The sequence below is a fragment of the Rhinopithecus roxellana genome, chromosome 15 (genome assembly GCF_007565055.1).
Source record: "Rhinopithecus roxellana isolate Shanxi Qingling chromosome 15, ASM756505v1, whole genome shotgun sequence".
Lineage (NCBI taxonomy): Eukaryota > Metazoa > Chordata > Mammalia > Primates > Cercopithecidae > Rhinopithecus > Rhinopithecus roxellana.
This window is the reverse complement of record NC_044563.1, coordinates 58545303-58560429: the sequence shown is the minus strand read 5'-3', so window position 1 is coordinate 58560429 and position 15127 is coordinate 58545303. Positions and strand designations below refer to the sequence as shown.

The 15127-nt window shown below is 52.6% G+C and overlaps 1 protein-coding gene across 1 annotated transcript; it reads left to right on the top strand.

Moving 5' to 3' along the window:
• The first annotated feature begins 289 nt into the window (after nt 1-289).
• PLEKHB1 (pleckstrin homology domain containing B1) lies at nt 290-14911 on the top strand. The gene is made up of 7 exons (XM_010366842.1): nt 290-471; nt 1689-1764; nt 2656-2808; nt 3904-4006; nt 5094-5133; nt 12864-12963; nt 13574-14911. The coding sequence occupies exons 2-7, from the start codon at nt 1728-1730 to the stop codon at nt 13708-13710; spliced, it is 570 nt and encodes a 189-aa protein (XP_010365144.1). The 5' UTR covers nt 290-471; nt 1689-1727; the 3' UTR covers nt 13711-14911.
• Nucleotides 14912-15127: the final 216 nt, after the last annotated feature.

Sequence of the window (15127 nt, the reverse complement as noted above, 5' to 3'; positions counted from 1 at the left end):
TTTCCATGTAATCTCCCTCACTAGACTGGAAGCTGGGGATGGAAAGGGGAAGCATCAAAAAAACATGCAAAACTAGGAGCCTGGCTTCTCCTTGCAACTTTACTTTTTCTTTTTTTCTAGGAACTGAGTTCACTGATTCTTAAGAAAAAGTATTTCATGATAAATGAGTGAACAAATGTCTTAATAGAAAAGTAAAATTGCAGGCGAGGCTGCTTTTGCCCAGCTCTAGAGGGGTAGACTACAAGTCCCAGCATGCCTCGGGTCAGCATCTCTTCACGTCAAGCCCTCTCCCTGGGGGTGGGCAGGTCCGGAGGGCGGGGCCCGGGGGCAGCTGGGCTCCCAGGGGCTGCCGGAGGAGAGAAATGCCCCTGGCTCTCCCGGGCGCACAAAGCGCAGGCGCAGCAGGTTGGGTGGCAGCAGCATCGAGTAGCGGCCGGTTTGGCAGCAACATCCGCAACAGGTGTAGACAAGGTGGGTGCATCAAGGGGAGGGCTGGAAAAGGAGTCTGCACCTGGCCCTCTTGTCTGATCTGTGTCAAGACCGTGGAGACGGGAGGGAGCGGCAAGAGGACAAGGCCGGGCCTTCCAGCCCAGGTGTGCCAGCCCTTGTTACGCAGCAACAGGTGTGAGCAAGTGGGGGGAGGGGCGGAGGCACCCGCTGGCAAGTGAGTCGCCCTCAGGAACAGAGGGCACCTACCTGGATTCCAGTGCAAGCTCCATCATATAAATGGATGAGTCATTTGCCGACCCTCAGTTTGTCCATCTGTAACATAGGAGTAAAGATTCCCTTCCTAACAGGGTTATAATGGGGACAAGGTGAGGGAGTAGTATGTTCGGTGACGTCCAAACTTAGCTGTACATTGGAATCATCTGAGGATCTTTGAAGAGTACCAGGGCTTGCCTCCTGCCCTCAGACATTCTGATTTAATTGTTACGCAGTGTGGCCTGGCATCGGAAGTTCTCAAAGCTCCTGCTGGCATAACAGTTTGAAGCCAGGACTGCTGGGTGTGAGTCTGGGCTCCATTGCTTACTGATCAAGTGGCCCCATGCAACTGACTGGACCTCTCCAGCCCCCGTTTCCCCATCTCTGAAATAGGAATAATAAGGACTGCAGGGAGGCTTAAATGAGATAATGGATGAAAGCACTGAGAGGGGGTACCCAGACAGAGTGCTCGGTACATCACAGCTGCTGTTGAAACAGCTCTAGTGGGGTCCAAATGGGAGGGAGCCTTTCCATTGCCGTGATTCTAATATTCTGCACTTCCACATTACAGAATCCCAAGGTTTCTAATACTTTAAGAGTCTCATGCTCCACCGACTGAGCTAGCCAGCTCCTCCCTCCAGCTTCTGCCTGCCTCACAGACACACTTCTACAGATCTAGAAACAGACCAGGACAGAGGGCCAGGGAGGAGGGACGTGGCCAAAGTTATGAAGCTGAGGCTGGAATCCAGGCTCCTGGTCCCCACCCCCACCCCACACCAACGGCTGCCCTGCTGACCCCACAGTGACAGTGCTCCCATTCTCTTCCTGAGCAGAGAATGGGGAGAAGGCCGAAGCCGCCTGGCCCTTGTTTGTTTACTAACCCTCCCTCAAACGTTTCCTGGGTGGCTCCCCAGGACGGCAGGGCTGGGGGCTTCTCTCCAGGGAGCTGCTGCTGAGGCCTGTGTCTCCCGTGGCTCCTCTGACAGATCCCGCCTGACTCCTCCCTGGAAAGTCCTTTTGAAGAAATGGCCCTGGTGAGGGGCGGCTGGCTGTGGAGACAGAGTGAGTGATCCTGGGCCCCTGGTCCTGGGGCAGGGTGAGGGAAGTGGCTTACTGGGCTTGCCACAGGGAACCCTTCTCCCAAGAAGCCAGGACCTTTTCATCCTTCCCTCGTTTGTCCACGCTCTTCCCTCTGCCTGAAGGTCCTTCCCATTCCCGACTACGTGGTTTAAACTTCTACTTGTTCGTCACGACCCATCTTAGATGGGCCCCTGTCTGAGGAGACTTCTCTGGCTTTTCCTCTGGCCCCCACTCCTGCCCCTGCGATAGCGTCAAGCTGGATTAGAGGCTCCCTCCTTGGTTTTCACGGCGTCTTACAGTGATCTCCTTAGAACAGAACCGTCTTTATCTGTGGGTCTCCCCACTCCCTGACCCCAGACTGGTCCCAGTCTGTGAGCTCCTCAAGGACAGGGGGCTGGGTTTGACCCTCTGTGTATCCACAGTCCCCTAACCCCAGGGGGGCTGGGTTTGACCCTCTGTGTGTCCACAGTCCCCCAGCCCCAGGCTGGACACAGAATGAGGTACAGAACAAAGTGAAAAATGAGAGAGAGAGAGAGAAGATAGAGGCCCAAGGTAGGGAGAGGTCTTTGCCCTTGAAGAGACCTGGGACTTGGCCTTAGCAGCTTCCAAGTAATGGGCCCAGTCACTCATTTCCCTGTTCAGCACATGTATCAAGCTTCTACTATGTGTCAGACTCAATGGGAGGCAGGAGGTGAACAAGACAGAGAGAAGACAGAAAGAGGTCCTGCCCTCATTTCAGGGGGTAGATAGACAAGAAAAAGGTGGTTATAACACTAGAGACTGAGGCTGAGGGGACTTGGGAGTCTGTCTGGGGCTCCTATCCCCAGCAGGCTCTGGGATTGGCCTGCCTAGTGCATCTGGAATATTGTACAGGCTCCATCCTCCGCCGCTGGAAGCGGAACTGGTTTGCCCTGTGGCTGGACGGGACCCTGGGATACTACCACGATGAGACAGCTCAGGACGAGGAGGACCGTGTGCTCATCCACTTCAATGTCCGTGACATAAAGATCGGCCAAGAGTGCCATGGTGAGCAGAAGCCCCTTCCTCTGTGGCACCGTGACTGTGGGCAGAGCCCTCCCACTGTCTCTGAGAACACCTGCTGTTAGAAGCCTCTTTGTAGCTTTCAGAGGCATTTCACAGACATTGCTTCTGAGCCTCTGTCAACTCCAGTTCAGTTTGGTGTGAGTTAAGAAATAGGTCCTTGGCTGTGTGTGGTGGCTCATGCCTGTAATTTCAGCACTTTGGGTGGCTGAAGCAGGAGGATCACTTGAGGCCAGGAGTTCTAGACCAGCCCGGGCAACATAGTGAGACCCTGTCTCTAAAAAAAAAAAAAAAAATTGGTGAGATGTGGTCGCTTATGGCTACTGGGGAGGCCGAGGCAGGAGAATTGCTTGAGCCCAGGAATTCAAGGCTGCAGTAAGCTATGATCCCAGTACTTTGAGAGGCCAAGACATGTAGATTACTTGAATCTAGAGTTCAAGACCAGCCTGGGCAACATGGCAAAACCCTGTCTCTACCAAAACAAAAACAAACAAAAATTAGCCAGGTGTGGTAGTGTGTGCCTGTAGTCCCAGCTACTTAAGAGGCTCAGGTGGGAGGACTGCTTGAGCCTAGGAGGCAGAGGTTGCAGAGTGTTTATGGCACTGTACTACAGCCTGGGGTCAGAGCTAGACCCTGTCTCAAAAAAAAAAAAAAAGAAAGAAAAGGAAATCAGTCCTTTAGTGCTTTTCTCCTCTGTGCTGTGTCTCAGAGGTGAGCCAGGCACAGTTCCTGCCCTCCAGGCGCTCGGTACTGGATGAAGATGAAATGAAATTAGGAGGCCCAAAGAAGCGAAGTGGCCCAGGGTCACAGCAAATCTCCATATTCCTCCACCAAGGCCCAGGCCACAGTTCTAACCGGGTAACTAGGAGGCATGCTGAGGGAAGTGTCAGCGTGGAAAGGTCAGAAAGGTTGGAAAGGTCGGAACCATAGAGTAGAATCCCTCAGAGAGTATATGGGATCAGAGGAGGTTGGCAGTGGCCAGTAAACAGAGCCCAAAGAAGTCAATTCCTATTCCTGTTCCTGGTTTACTGGAGGGAGCTGGGGCTGTGCCTGTGGAAACCCATATATGTCTGCTTCCAGATGTGCAGCCCCCAGAGGGCCGGAGCCGAGATGGCCTGCTAACTGTGAACCTACGGGAAGGCGGCCGCCTGCACCTCTGTGCGGACACCAGGGATGATGCCCTGTGAGTCACTCCCAGGAGAGGATGGAGTAGAATCTTGGGGAAGGTTTTACCATGTGCCCCCTTCTCATTGGGCCTTCTGGTTCTCTGACCGTAGGAAGAGGGCACTAAGGCCAGTCAGCAAGGGTGTTTTATTAGAGGTGGGTAGAGTGGATTTGAAGGGCCCGTGGTGACTGGCATGGCACACAGTGAACTCCTCATGTGGTCTACGATGAACTCAGGATTGCTGAGGGGGAGGTGTGCACACCTGCCTCGGGTGTCTGGTTCCTGGTCTTTAGCAGCCTCTGAGGTGAGCCCTCACCTGAGGGTGATGCAAAGCAGCAGAGCAGCCTAGTGGCACCCTTGCTGTCTTCTTAGAAGATGCCCTGGTGGGGGACTCTGGTCTGAGGGGTAGCCCCACACCTGCCTACAAAGGCAGTCAGCTGCGTCCCAGGCAGGGGCACCCCAATGTCAGATGCATATCCATGCGGCCAGCCTGGGTGTGTCCTCCTCAGGCGCCATCCGCTCGCTCACATTCCGTCCCTTCCTACCCTCTGGCTGAGGGGTGCATGGCCTTTGCGCTGGAGGAGAGTGAAAGAGATGGGTGTGTGGGAGTGGGGGAGGCTGAGCTCCAGGCAGACAGCACAGAGCCGCCTTGTCCAACCCAGCCAGGTGCCATGGCAACCAACAAAGGCCCAATTGTCCCGTGTCTGCTGGGCCTTCCTGGAGCTCTGGGGTCAGAGCTTTGGGGAACTGTTTTGTTTGTAGATTTGGGATGTGGAGGGGGGCTGTGGCTAGAGTACCCACCCAGGAGTGTCAGATTCTGACATCCCCTGAGAGACCACCCAAGCCCAACAGTCCACTGTATAGATGAGGAAACTGGAACTTCTAGAGGGGACGAGAAGAATGAATTAGCCTAACTTAGTGCTCCATCCATGTGACTGGGGCAGGGGAGGGGTCACTTTTGTCTTCCTGAAGGAGACAAGAGATCTCTCCTTTCATGAGAGACTGGGGCTTGAGGCTGGATTGGAGAGGAAAGTCTAAAATGTGGGACCCCAATTCACCTACCCCCAAACTCCCTCCTCATGGTCTGGTGGGATTTGCTTTGCAGAGCATGGAAGACAGCGCTGCTGGAGGCGAACTCCACCCCGGTGAGTCCCCTGTTCTCTCCCCCTTTCTCCACCACCTCCGTATGCCATGGAATCATGAGTGATTCAGACTCGGTCTCCACCTGCCAGAAGTTCTCAGTCTCATGTGGATAGGTTTGTGCAAACTCTGATGCCTGAGTCCCAAGTGGGAAAGGATAAGGGACAGCCAACTGGTGCTCAGAGGAGAGAGAGAAGCCTCCATGGAGACTTGCTGGAGGGAGTGGCACATGAGCTGGGAAAAGGAACTGTCTTTTATTGAGCAACTATTATGTGCCAGGTGTGGTGCAGGTATCATTCCAGCTGCTCCTCACAACAGTCCTGTGAGGTTGGGGTTATTGTTCTGTCTCTGCAGATGATAAGACTGAAGCTCATTCATCCACACAACAAATATTTACTGAGCTGCTACTATGGGCCAGGCGCTGTGTCAAGTGCCAGGGATCAGAGGTGAACCAAGGAGATGTGGGCTCTGCCCACCTGGTCTCAGCCTAGTGAGGAGCCAGACACGGAACAATTAATTATTCCATTTCAATAGTATAATGGCTCTGACAGAGATTTGCAGTGTCTGGCCCTTTCATCCAGGTGGTAGTTCAGGCAAGGCTTAAACTGAGAACTGAAGGATAAACAGAAATTGACTGGGTGAAAGGCGTGGGGAAGGGGTAAAGGGAACAGTATTCCAGGCAGAGGGATCAGCATGTGCAAATGCTCTGAGAGAGGTTAGGACATTGGCAAGTTGAGTAGGAGGACAGCTGGGGTGGCTGGTGCTTAGGGAGTGAGTAGGTAAGGGGGGAAGGAGGGTTGGCACGACCAGGCCTTGTGGGCTGTATGAAGGATTGGTTTCTGCTAAGAGCACCAGGGAGCCATGACAAGTTTTTGAACAGAGGGATGGCATGATCAGATCAGGCTCGATTTATATTATTAAAAAGATAATTGTTGTAACGTTGGGGCATTAAAAAAAAAAAAAAGTAGTCTATCAGTTACTGAAATTTTATTATAGAGAAAAGGAAAAAAAAGATAATCTGGCTGGTAGGTACGGAATGGATTGTAGAGGGTAACTGTAGACACCCGGAGGCCACTTAGGAGGCTGGGACAGTGTCCCAGCAACAGACTGGACAGCTGGACTAAGGCCTTGCTGGCCGAGACAGGCTGATGAGTACAGGACATATTTAGGATTTGGAGTCAACAGAGCTTGTGACTGATGGAAGTGGCGGTTTGAAGAGCTGCCCAAGGCCCAGCTTGGCCTCCACCCCCATCTGCCTGACTCCAGAATCTGTGCTTGCTCTTTCTCGGCGTGGCACAATGGAGCCCCCTCTCACCTACAGAGAAAGTCCATTGGGAAGTAGCAGGGGAGACCTGGATGCATTTAGAAACCTCCTCAGGCATCCACCTGCTGAGCGCCAGGCATTATGCTAAGCCCCTGGCACCAGTGACATCATTGCATCTTCCAACAACCCTGGCAGGGCAGCTGGGTAGGGATTGGCATTATCAGTCCCATTTTACAGATAAGGAAGCCAAGGTTCAGAGACGGGAGGTGACTTGTCCAAAGCTTATAGTCTTAAGTCAGTGGAAAAGCCTATCATGGAACCTAGGTCAGTGAGATTTTGAGAGGAGGACATTATCTGCAGAAGTAACTGCATGAGCAGAGACAGAGAAGTGGTGTGTGCATGTGTGAGTGCACAAGTGCGTGTGCACATATGTGTGCGTCTAAGGGCCCAGACTCTGCCTGGCTGGAGAGCAATTCATGAGGGGAATGAAACAGGAGAGATGACCTCTGAGGTCACCAGGGTCAGCTCATGATGGGCCTCAAAGTCCAGTTGGAGGAAATGGACTTTCCCTGAGGCCTGTAGGGAGCAATAAAGGGCATTCAACAGGGAGGGCTGTGGTCAGATTTTTGGGGGCAGACTCAGGCTCCCAAGTGGCAGGTGAATTGGAGGAAGCTGGCAGTAAGGAGGCTACCGCAGTAGTCTGCAGGGTGGAGGGACCCAGGTCGGGCTACCCTGGCTTGGAGCTCTGAAGCCTCTTTATGTGGGGCGAATCAGTTCCACCACAGAGAGGCGAAGGGAAGGAAGCAAAGGTGACCGTCTGCACTCTGTGACTCTATGAAGCGGCCTCGCTCTTCTCTGTCCATCTCCTGTGGCTCTGCTGTCCCTTCTCTCTGCCCTGGCCTCTATTCTACCTCCCACTACTGCACATATACACATCCCTCTGGGCCCAGGCTAACTAGAGTCGGGTATGTTTGTGCCTGTGTCTGCCTGTTTCTGTGTGTTCACCTCTGTGTTTATGGGTTTCTCTCTGTAGCCTGTGTGGGAATGACCTGCCCTTTGTCCTCCGACATGCTGGAGTTCATACCTCACTCCAGGTGGAGGCTCCAGGAGCCCCTAACACCAGCTTTACTGGGAACACAGGGCCCGGGGGTACAGCTAGGGACGAGGCTGGGGTAAAGCGAACCAGGTGGGCTAGAGGATAGATGGGAGTTGCCCTGTCCTCCCTGGAGACTGGGAGCCCCAGCAGCATGAAATAGGGGAAGGCGGGCTAATTCTGGAAAGAGACTACTTGTCCTTCTTTTCTGCGTAACTTTGGTAGTCGTCAGCCTTCTCTGAGCCTCCCCTGTTACTATGAGCTGAGGAGAAAGAGGAAGCTCCCTGCCACAACCCAGCTGGCGGAGGGCTCTAGTAGGGTCTGGAAAGAGCTCTGAGTCTCTTTAGGTGTAGAGGGCCTCTGACACCCCCTCCCTCCCTCCCCCTTCTTGGGTTTCTGTGGCTTGAGCAGGCCCCAGCTGGAGCAACCGTCCCTCCCAGGAGCCGCCGGGTTTGCTCCAAGGTCAGGTGTGTGACCCGCTCGTGGAGCCCCTGTAAGGTTGAGAGGCGGATCTGGGTAAGTGCTGGCTCGGCCCTCCCTGCCTCCATACTGGCCACCAGGATGAGCCTCCAAAACCAGGCCCAGTCCATCCCTTCCCTGTGACAAACGATCCATGGCTCCCTATCAGCCACGGGACAAAAACCAAGGACTCTGCTGTACCCTCTGCCCCCAGCCACACCAGACCTTTCCCTTCTGCCAGCCTTCGCACATGCTGTTCCCTCTGCTGGCGAGACTGCACTTTCCTCGTTCACCGGACAGACTGATGCCCGTCCTGTAAGGCTCACCTCAGAGGCTGCCTGCCACCTACTCGGTGGGGACCTCCTAGACCACCAGCCATCGTCATTCCCTCCCACAGCCTAGTGGCACTAAGGCTTAGTGCTTTCTTCATTCTGCCTGGTTTCAGAACTGGTTTATTCTTGTCTGTGTAGTCTTCCATGAGGCCTAGAACCCTCCATGGCAAGGACAAGGCCTGACTGCGCTGCCTCTATGGAGCTTGGCACAAGGCTAGGCAAATGGCACATGCTCACTTAGTGCTCAGTGATGGGGAGTCTATGCTGACCCTTCTTACACAGTGGGGCTCAGGGAATGTTCACTGAGTGAGCAAAGGAAGGAAGGAAGGAGTGAAAAACCTCTGTTATAGCAATACTACTACATAGTCAAATAATTTAGGTCTGTCTCCCCTCAACCTGAATGTTTCTTGAAGGCAGGATCTGAGCCTGAATCTTTTCTCTGTCCCCAGTGCTCAGCACAGGGCCTGGCATGGGGTGGGTGGCAGGAGGGGTCTTGAGTGAGAGTACCTGTGATCTGACAGTCAACTCTGAGCTCTTCTTACACAGTGGTGCTCAGTGTGGCTATGTATCAGGATTGCTTAGGAACTTACAAGCACTAACAACAAGTTCTACCTCTGGATGTTCTAATCTGGCATGGGGCCTAGGCCTAGGAAACCTGTAGTTTAAACCTGTCTCCCGGCCGGGGCCGGTGGCTGACGCCTGTGATCCCAGCATTTTGGGAGGCTAAGGTGGGCGGATCACTTGAGATCAGGAGTTCGAGACCAGCCTAGCCAACATGGTGAAATTCTGTCTCTACTAAAAGTACAAAAATTAGTAAGATGTGGTGGTGGGTGCCTGTAATCCCAGATACTCGGGAGGCTGAGGCAGGAGAATGGCTTGAACTCAAGAGGTGGAGGTGGTTGCAGTGAGCCAAGATTGCCCCACTGCACCACTGCACTCCAGCCTGGGCAACAGAGCAAGACTCCGTCTCAAAAAAAAAAAAAAGTCTCCTGATGACTCTGATATGCAGAATCACTAAGCCTAGAAGTGCTTGGGCCACCAAGTTGTATAGGTGTGGCACTGTTAGATCCTCAGAGGCTTGCAGAGGTTACCTAACTTGATCAAGATCACTCAGCTCATCAGTGGCAGGTCTGGGACTCCCAGCCCATCGTTCTGAGGTATTCTCCATGCCCAAACTAGAATACAAGTTTGTTTAAAGTGGGGAAGCCAAAAACTAGGATTTAACGGACTGTAAACCTAATAACACAACAGCTCAGCTAAGGGGAGTCATTTGCATGCGACCCCCTGATTGGTCAACACTGGTTGTACCAACAAAGTAGCTGGGCCTCTGGAGAGGGAGAGGCAGGTTCAAACCCTCAGGTTCTTCCCATGGGTCTCTGGGCTGTCCCTACTTGTTGCCAGGTGACTTATAGGAGTTTACTTCTGGGCCTCCCAGACCTGGAGAGTAAAAACAGGTGCCCTAGAGGGACATGGGGTGCTCCACCCTCTCCAGGGCCTCCCAAGGCCACTGGCTTACTGCGTAGCAGCAGGGCAAGGTGGAGGCTCTGGATCTCAACTTCCCCACCAATAAAATTGGACCTGAGTGCTTAAATCCCTCTAGCCCCTTTTGGGCCTGGAGCCCGGATCCTGGCACTGCCTACCAGAAATCCGTATTGGATCACTGATGGGAAGGGAGCACCAGAGAGTTCACTGACCTACAGCATTGCTTGTCTGAGCCTCTTGCATTGTCTTGGGACTATTTGTTTTCCCTGACTTGAAACTGAACTCAGAGTTGGGCAACCTTAGTTCCAGTCTGGCCCTGTATTTGATTTGCTGGAATGAGTTCAATAAATATTAGGTACCTGCCACATTCTAGTCAGATCTGATTAGACCCAGTCTCTGCCCTCACAGGCGTCTCCATATCTGATGGGAGAGACACAGGGACACAACAGGAAGACAGCATGATCGGTGCTGTAATGCAGGGACATCCAAGGGCTGTGGGTATCCAGATGGGATCCCAACAGAACCTGAGGTTCAGGGAGAGTGATAATTGAGTTGAATCTGAAAGACAGCTTGGGTAGTTGAATGAGGTGAGAAGCGCACCCCTATCAAAGGAAAATGGCCTGGAGACTTGAAATCACAAGGTGCGCTTGGAGACCTTCCCCTTACCACCAAACTTCTTGAAAGAGATGTCATGACATGGGGATTGCATCCTTCACCTCTCAGCCTTTCTTCAACTCTCCATAACTTGGCTTTTCCTACTCAGCAACTCCTCTGAAAAGTTTTTTCAAGGTCACTCACAACTTCGAAGTTGCTAAAACCCAGTGGCCTATTCTCTTGGAATTGACCAAAAGAATGGACAGAAGAACATATTTAGAAGATAAAATCACGAGAACTGGTGGCTGCTGTGTGGAAAGTGAATGTGTGAAGACAAGACAAGGGCAACAATCTGCTTTCTTTCCTTCTTTCTCCTTTTTTTTTTTTTTTTTTTTTTGAGACAGGATCTCCCTCTGTTGCCCAGGCTGGAGTGCAGTGGTGCAAACACTGCTCACTGCAGCCTCTATCTCCTGGGCGCAAGGGAGCCTTCTGCCTCAGTTTCCCGAATAGCTGGGTCCATGGGCATGCATCACCACACTCAGCTAATTTTTTAATTTTTTGTAGAGCCATGTGTTTGCGATGTTGCCCAGACTGGTCTCGAACTCCTGCATTCAAGCAATCCTCCCGCCTCGGCCTCCCAAAGTGCTGGGATTACAGGCGTGAGCCACTGTGCCTAGCCTTTCTTGATTTGAGTGCATGGTGATGGCATGTATTGAGAGAAGCATTTATGGGGCTGGGTACTTTGGGAGGCTGAGGCAGGCAGATCACCTGAGGTCAGGAGTTCAAGACCAGCCTGGCCAACATGGTGAAACCCTGTCTCTACTAAAAATACAAAAAAATTAGCCAGTCGTGGTGGCAGGAACTTGTAATCTCAGTTACCTGGGAGGCTGTAGCAGGAGAATTGCTTGAATCCAGGAGATAGAGGTTGCAGTGAGCTGATACAGTGTCATTGCACTTCAGCCTAGACAACAAGAATGAAACTCTGTCTCAGAAAAAAAAAAAAAAGAAAGAAAAATGGATTTATGGGAAGAGCAACAGTTTTAGCAGATGGAGAAATGCTGCAATCACCTTGAGATGAGTGGAGTCTGAGACACCTGGACTTCTAAGGGGAGCTGGACTGTTCAGGTGTGAATCCCAGTTAGAGAGAGACACAGGGTGGAGGGAGGCTAAGTGGAAAGATCCAGAAGAGAAGGGGATCCTGACCCCTCTCCAGGTCTGCTCCCCCATGGGTAAAATGAGGGGTTTGGAGCTTCCATTTAATTCAGCACATAGTTCTTGGTTCCTGATACGCACTAGGCCCTGCTGGTGACACAAACAAATCAGAGTCCTTGCCTATAAGCAGCTCACATTTGGGCTGCAAGAAAGGCCAGGAGAAAGGATAGTAACAAGAGGCACAAGCAAGATCCAGAGAATTCAGGGAAAATCATTCTTCCTGAGAGCAGGAGAGTTTCCCGGAGTGGAGTGGGTGACCGCTGAGCTAGGCTTTGAAGGGTGGGCAGAAATCTAATGGGAGAGAGGGAGGACAGGGAGTGTATTCCAGAGAGAACACTGACCATTCTCTGAGCCTCAGTCCCCAACCCTATAGTCATGTGGAGCTAATACCTGCTTTAAGGATTAGAGGCGGTAACACATTTGATTACTTCCCTCAGGACCTGGTACATAGTAGGTGCTCAATAATCGTTACAGTCTAGTGCAACCTAACAATTTTGGGTCAGTGATGGACCACATATACGATGGTGGTTCCATAAGATTGTAATGGAGCTGAAAATTTCCTATCACCTAGTGATGTTGTAGCCATCATAATGTCATAGGGCAATGCATTACATTTTCTACATTTATATATGATTAGTTAACAAATACTTACCAATGTGTTACACTTGCCTACAGTATTCAGGGCAGTAGCCTGCTGAACAGGTTTGTAGGCTAGGAGCAATAGGTTATACCACATACTCTAGGTTTGTGTAAGTACACTCTATGATATTCACATACTAAAGTTGCCTAAGGACACATTTCTTAGACTGTATCCCTGTTATTTAAAAGACGCATAACTGTATTTTAGTTACTTCCCATCCCTATCCTTCCTTTCCCTTCCTTCCTCCCCAACCCCTGTTTATTTCCTGGGTTGCGGCTTAGCCATGTTCCCCTCCTTGTGACTAGTAGAACTGGGTCTTTCCAAGTGGCATCATTGTAGAGCTGCTAGCGAATATTAGACTATCTATGAGGAGAAGTTGGGAGCCATAGAGAATTTTTTGAGCTAGATGGGAGGCCAGAGTAGGAGAATGGGCGTCACCGGGAGCTGGATGTAGGGCGGAAGTTTTAGAGGACAAGGACCGTGGACCTTGTGGGGAAGGCAGGGCCTTTCTCCAATAGCTTGCTAGTGGCTGGAGGCCCATTTCTAAACTTGGGGAGGCGGCTCCATGCATCCCAGAGAGGCCTGAGCCAGGCGTGTGGGTAGGGGACCAAACCCAGGCCAGGGAGTTCCTGGGCACCTGACGTGGCTGGATTCCCCAGGTGCGTGTCTACAGCCCGTACCAAGACTACTACGAGGTGGTGCCCCCCAACGCACACGAAGCCACGTATGTCCGCAGCTACTACGGACCGCCCTACGCAGGTAAGTCTCCAGCGTGCCCCGGGGCTTGCCTTGATCCTGCGCCGATTCAGCGCTGTGCCCAGCCCACGGTCCGTCAGTTTTGGACCAGGCTTCATCCTTTTAGCGTGCACGGATTTTCTCAGGTAGAACCCTCCGCAAGCCCCTCTCCATCCTGAGACTGGGAGAGCCCTGGGACCAGTGTTCGTCCCGAGCTGACCTCACCCCTCCAGACTGGCTTCTCAGCCCTGCGGTCGGCAATACCCATTCCTGAGCCGGTAGCGGCCCCTGGTGGCTACTGTGGGAACGGCCGCCTCCTCCCCGCTCTGGGGCCTGGCGGTTGGGAACCGTTAGGTGCTTGGTGGTTGTGCTTAGCGATCTCAGGGTTTCTTCGCTGCTCCGCCCTAGCGTGCCGTAGTGGACCCGTAGGTTCCGGAACAGCCGCAGCAGATCCAAGGCCTGGGAGCCGTGGGGTGGAGCTCTTCCTGCGTCTAGATCTGTTTCTTTGACTGGGGAGCAGAAGAGTGGGCTCGGCGCCTTACACTGGGTTGGGCTGGAGTGATGCAGGAAGGGTACGAAGATCACTCTACTCCATCCTAAGTCGCTGACCCTCTTGGGCTGTCTCACTCTGCAGGCCCCGGCGTGACGCACGTGATAGTGCGGGAGGATCCCTGCTACAGCACCGGCGCCCCTCTGGCCATGGGCATGCTTGCAGGAGCCGCCACTGGGGCGGCGCTTGGCTCGCTCATGTGGTCGCCCTGCTGGTTCTGAGCCCTGGGACCTGCAGCACTGGCCCCTGCGCTTGGACTGCTAGACTCTTCTTCCTCCTGGACCCCGCTCTCTACCATCCAAGCCCTGTCCCACTTTGGCCCTCACCTCTCCATTAGCTCCTTCTGGGTTTGGACCATTCCCCCCACTCACTACCCTCACTCCCCACATGGGAAGAAGCTATCATCCTAGGTACAAATGCCGCTTGAAGTCTTCACATCTACTGCCAGACACCCCCAAATCTGTTATAGGCATTTATTGATACATTTCCTCTCAACACACCAGGGCACAGCAAATACGACTTCATTTGGCTTCGAGTTCCGTAGACACATGAATCGGGCTCTCTGCTCTCTCGTCAGGGAGCTCGAGGCCTGGTGGGGAGAGCAGGAGTAAACAAGCACTTGACAAAGCTGCAGAGTTATCAGTCCTTTGACAAGGACAGGTGGGGCAGGGAGCAAGGCAGGTAGGCTGGAAGAACAGTTATTGGCAAGTGTGCAGAGCCGTGAACGTCATGGCATGTCCAAGGAATTAAATGGGAGTTCATTTGGGTTGGGGTGGAGGCCAGGATCAGACCATGGTGGGTCTTGTAGATAAGGAGCTTCCTGGGTGAAAGGGGAGATGTGAGCGTTCTCTGGAGGGAAGTTTCATGATTGCATCTATAATAAATATATTGCCTGTTTTGTGAATATTGACATATGCTCATACTCAAAACACCCCTGAGTTAAGTCCCATCCTTCCCACAACCAGCTTCCTGGCTGGTACCCATGATAACAATTGACCTGAACCTTGGGGCCCCTCGTTGGGGAACAGGTGAGTTCTATTTGAGACTTCTAGCCCCAGAAAGCTGCCTCCGTCCGGAAATGGCTCTCATACCAGGAGCTCGGCCCCCTTTTCATAGCTGTGATTGTCACCCTCTCAGGCTTTGTCTCATCCTTCATTCTGAGGGAGATGGCAGTGTTCTTCTCTGGGGCCTGATCCACCTTTACACCAGCCCAGGAAGCCCCATCTGTGCCTGCCCTGAGGTGGCCCAGCAGTCTCCATCTTTGGTCCCCTTCCAGTCTCTTCCCTCTGTCTATCCCAGTCACCAACAGAAGTTCTAACATCCCTGCCTGGTAGCCAGACTAGCCCACTAAAGCTCCCTGTAAATGGGGGCTCCATTAGTTCTGCTGCTGAGACTAATAAAGATTTGGTTGGCTTTAGCAGTGACTGTGGCTTGCTTTGTTCCCCTAGAAGGCCCTGTTTCCCTCTCTGTGACCCAGCAGCTACTAGCGCCTTATCTGGTCTAGTGAAAAGAGTGCGGATTCTGAGATCAGGTGGAACTGATGACAGCATATTAACTGAGTCATTTGGGGCAAGTCACTTAACCTTTCTGGATTTTGTTTCCCCTACACTTAAGGTAGCTGGTTGCAGTTGACCATTC

Coding starts and splice junctions, on each gene's coding strand:
- PLEKHB1 (XM_010366842.1), top strand. CDS start 1,728: ATGGCCCTGGTGAGGGGCGGCTGGCTGTGGAGACAGA. Junction 4,007..5,093: donor GACACCAGGGATGATGCCCT/GTGAGTCACTCC, acceptor TTTGCTTTGCAG/AGCATGGAAGACAGCGCTGC. Junction 12,964..13,573: donor CTACGGACCGCCCTACGCAG/GTAAGTCTCCAG, acceptor CTCACTCTGCAG/GCCCCGGCGTGACGCACGTG.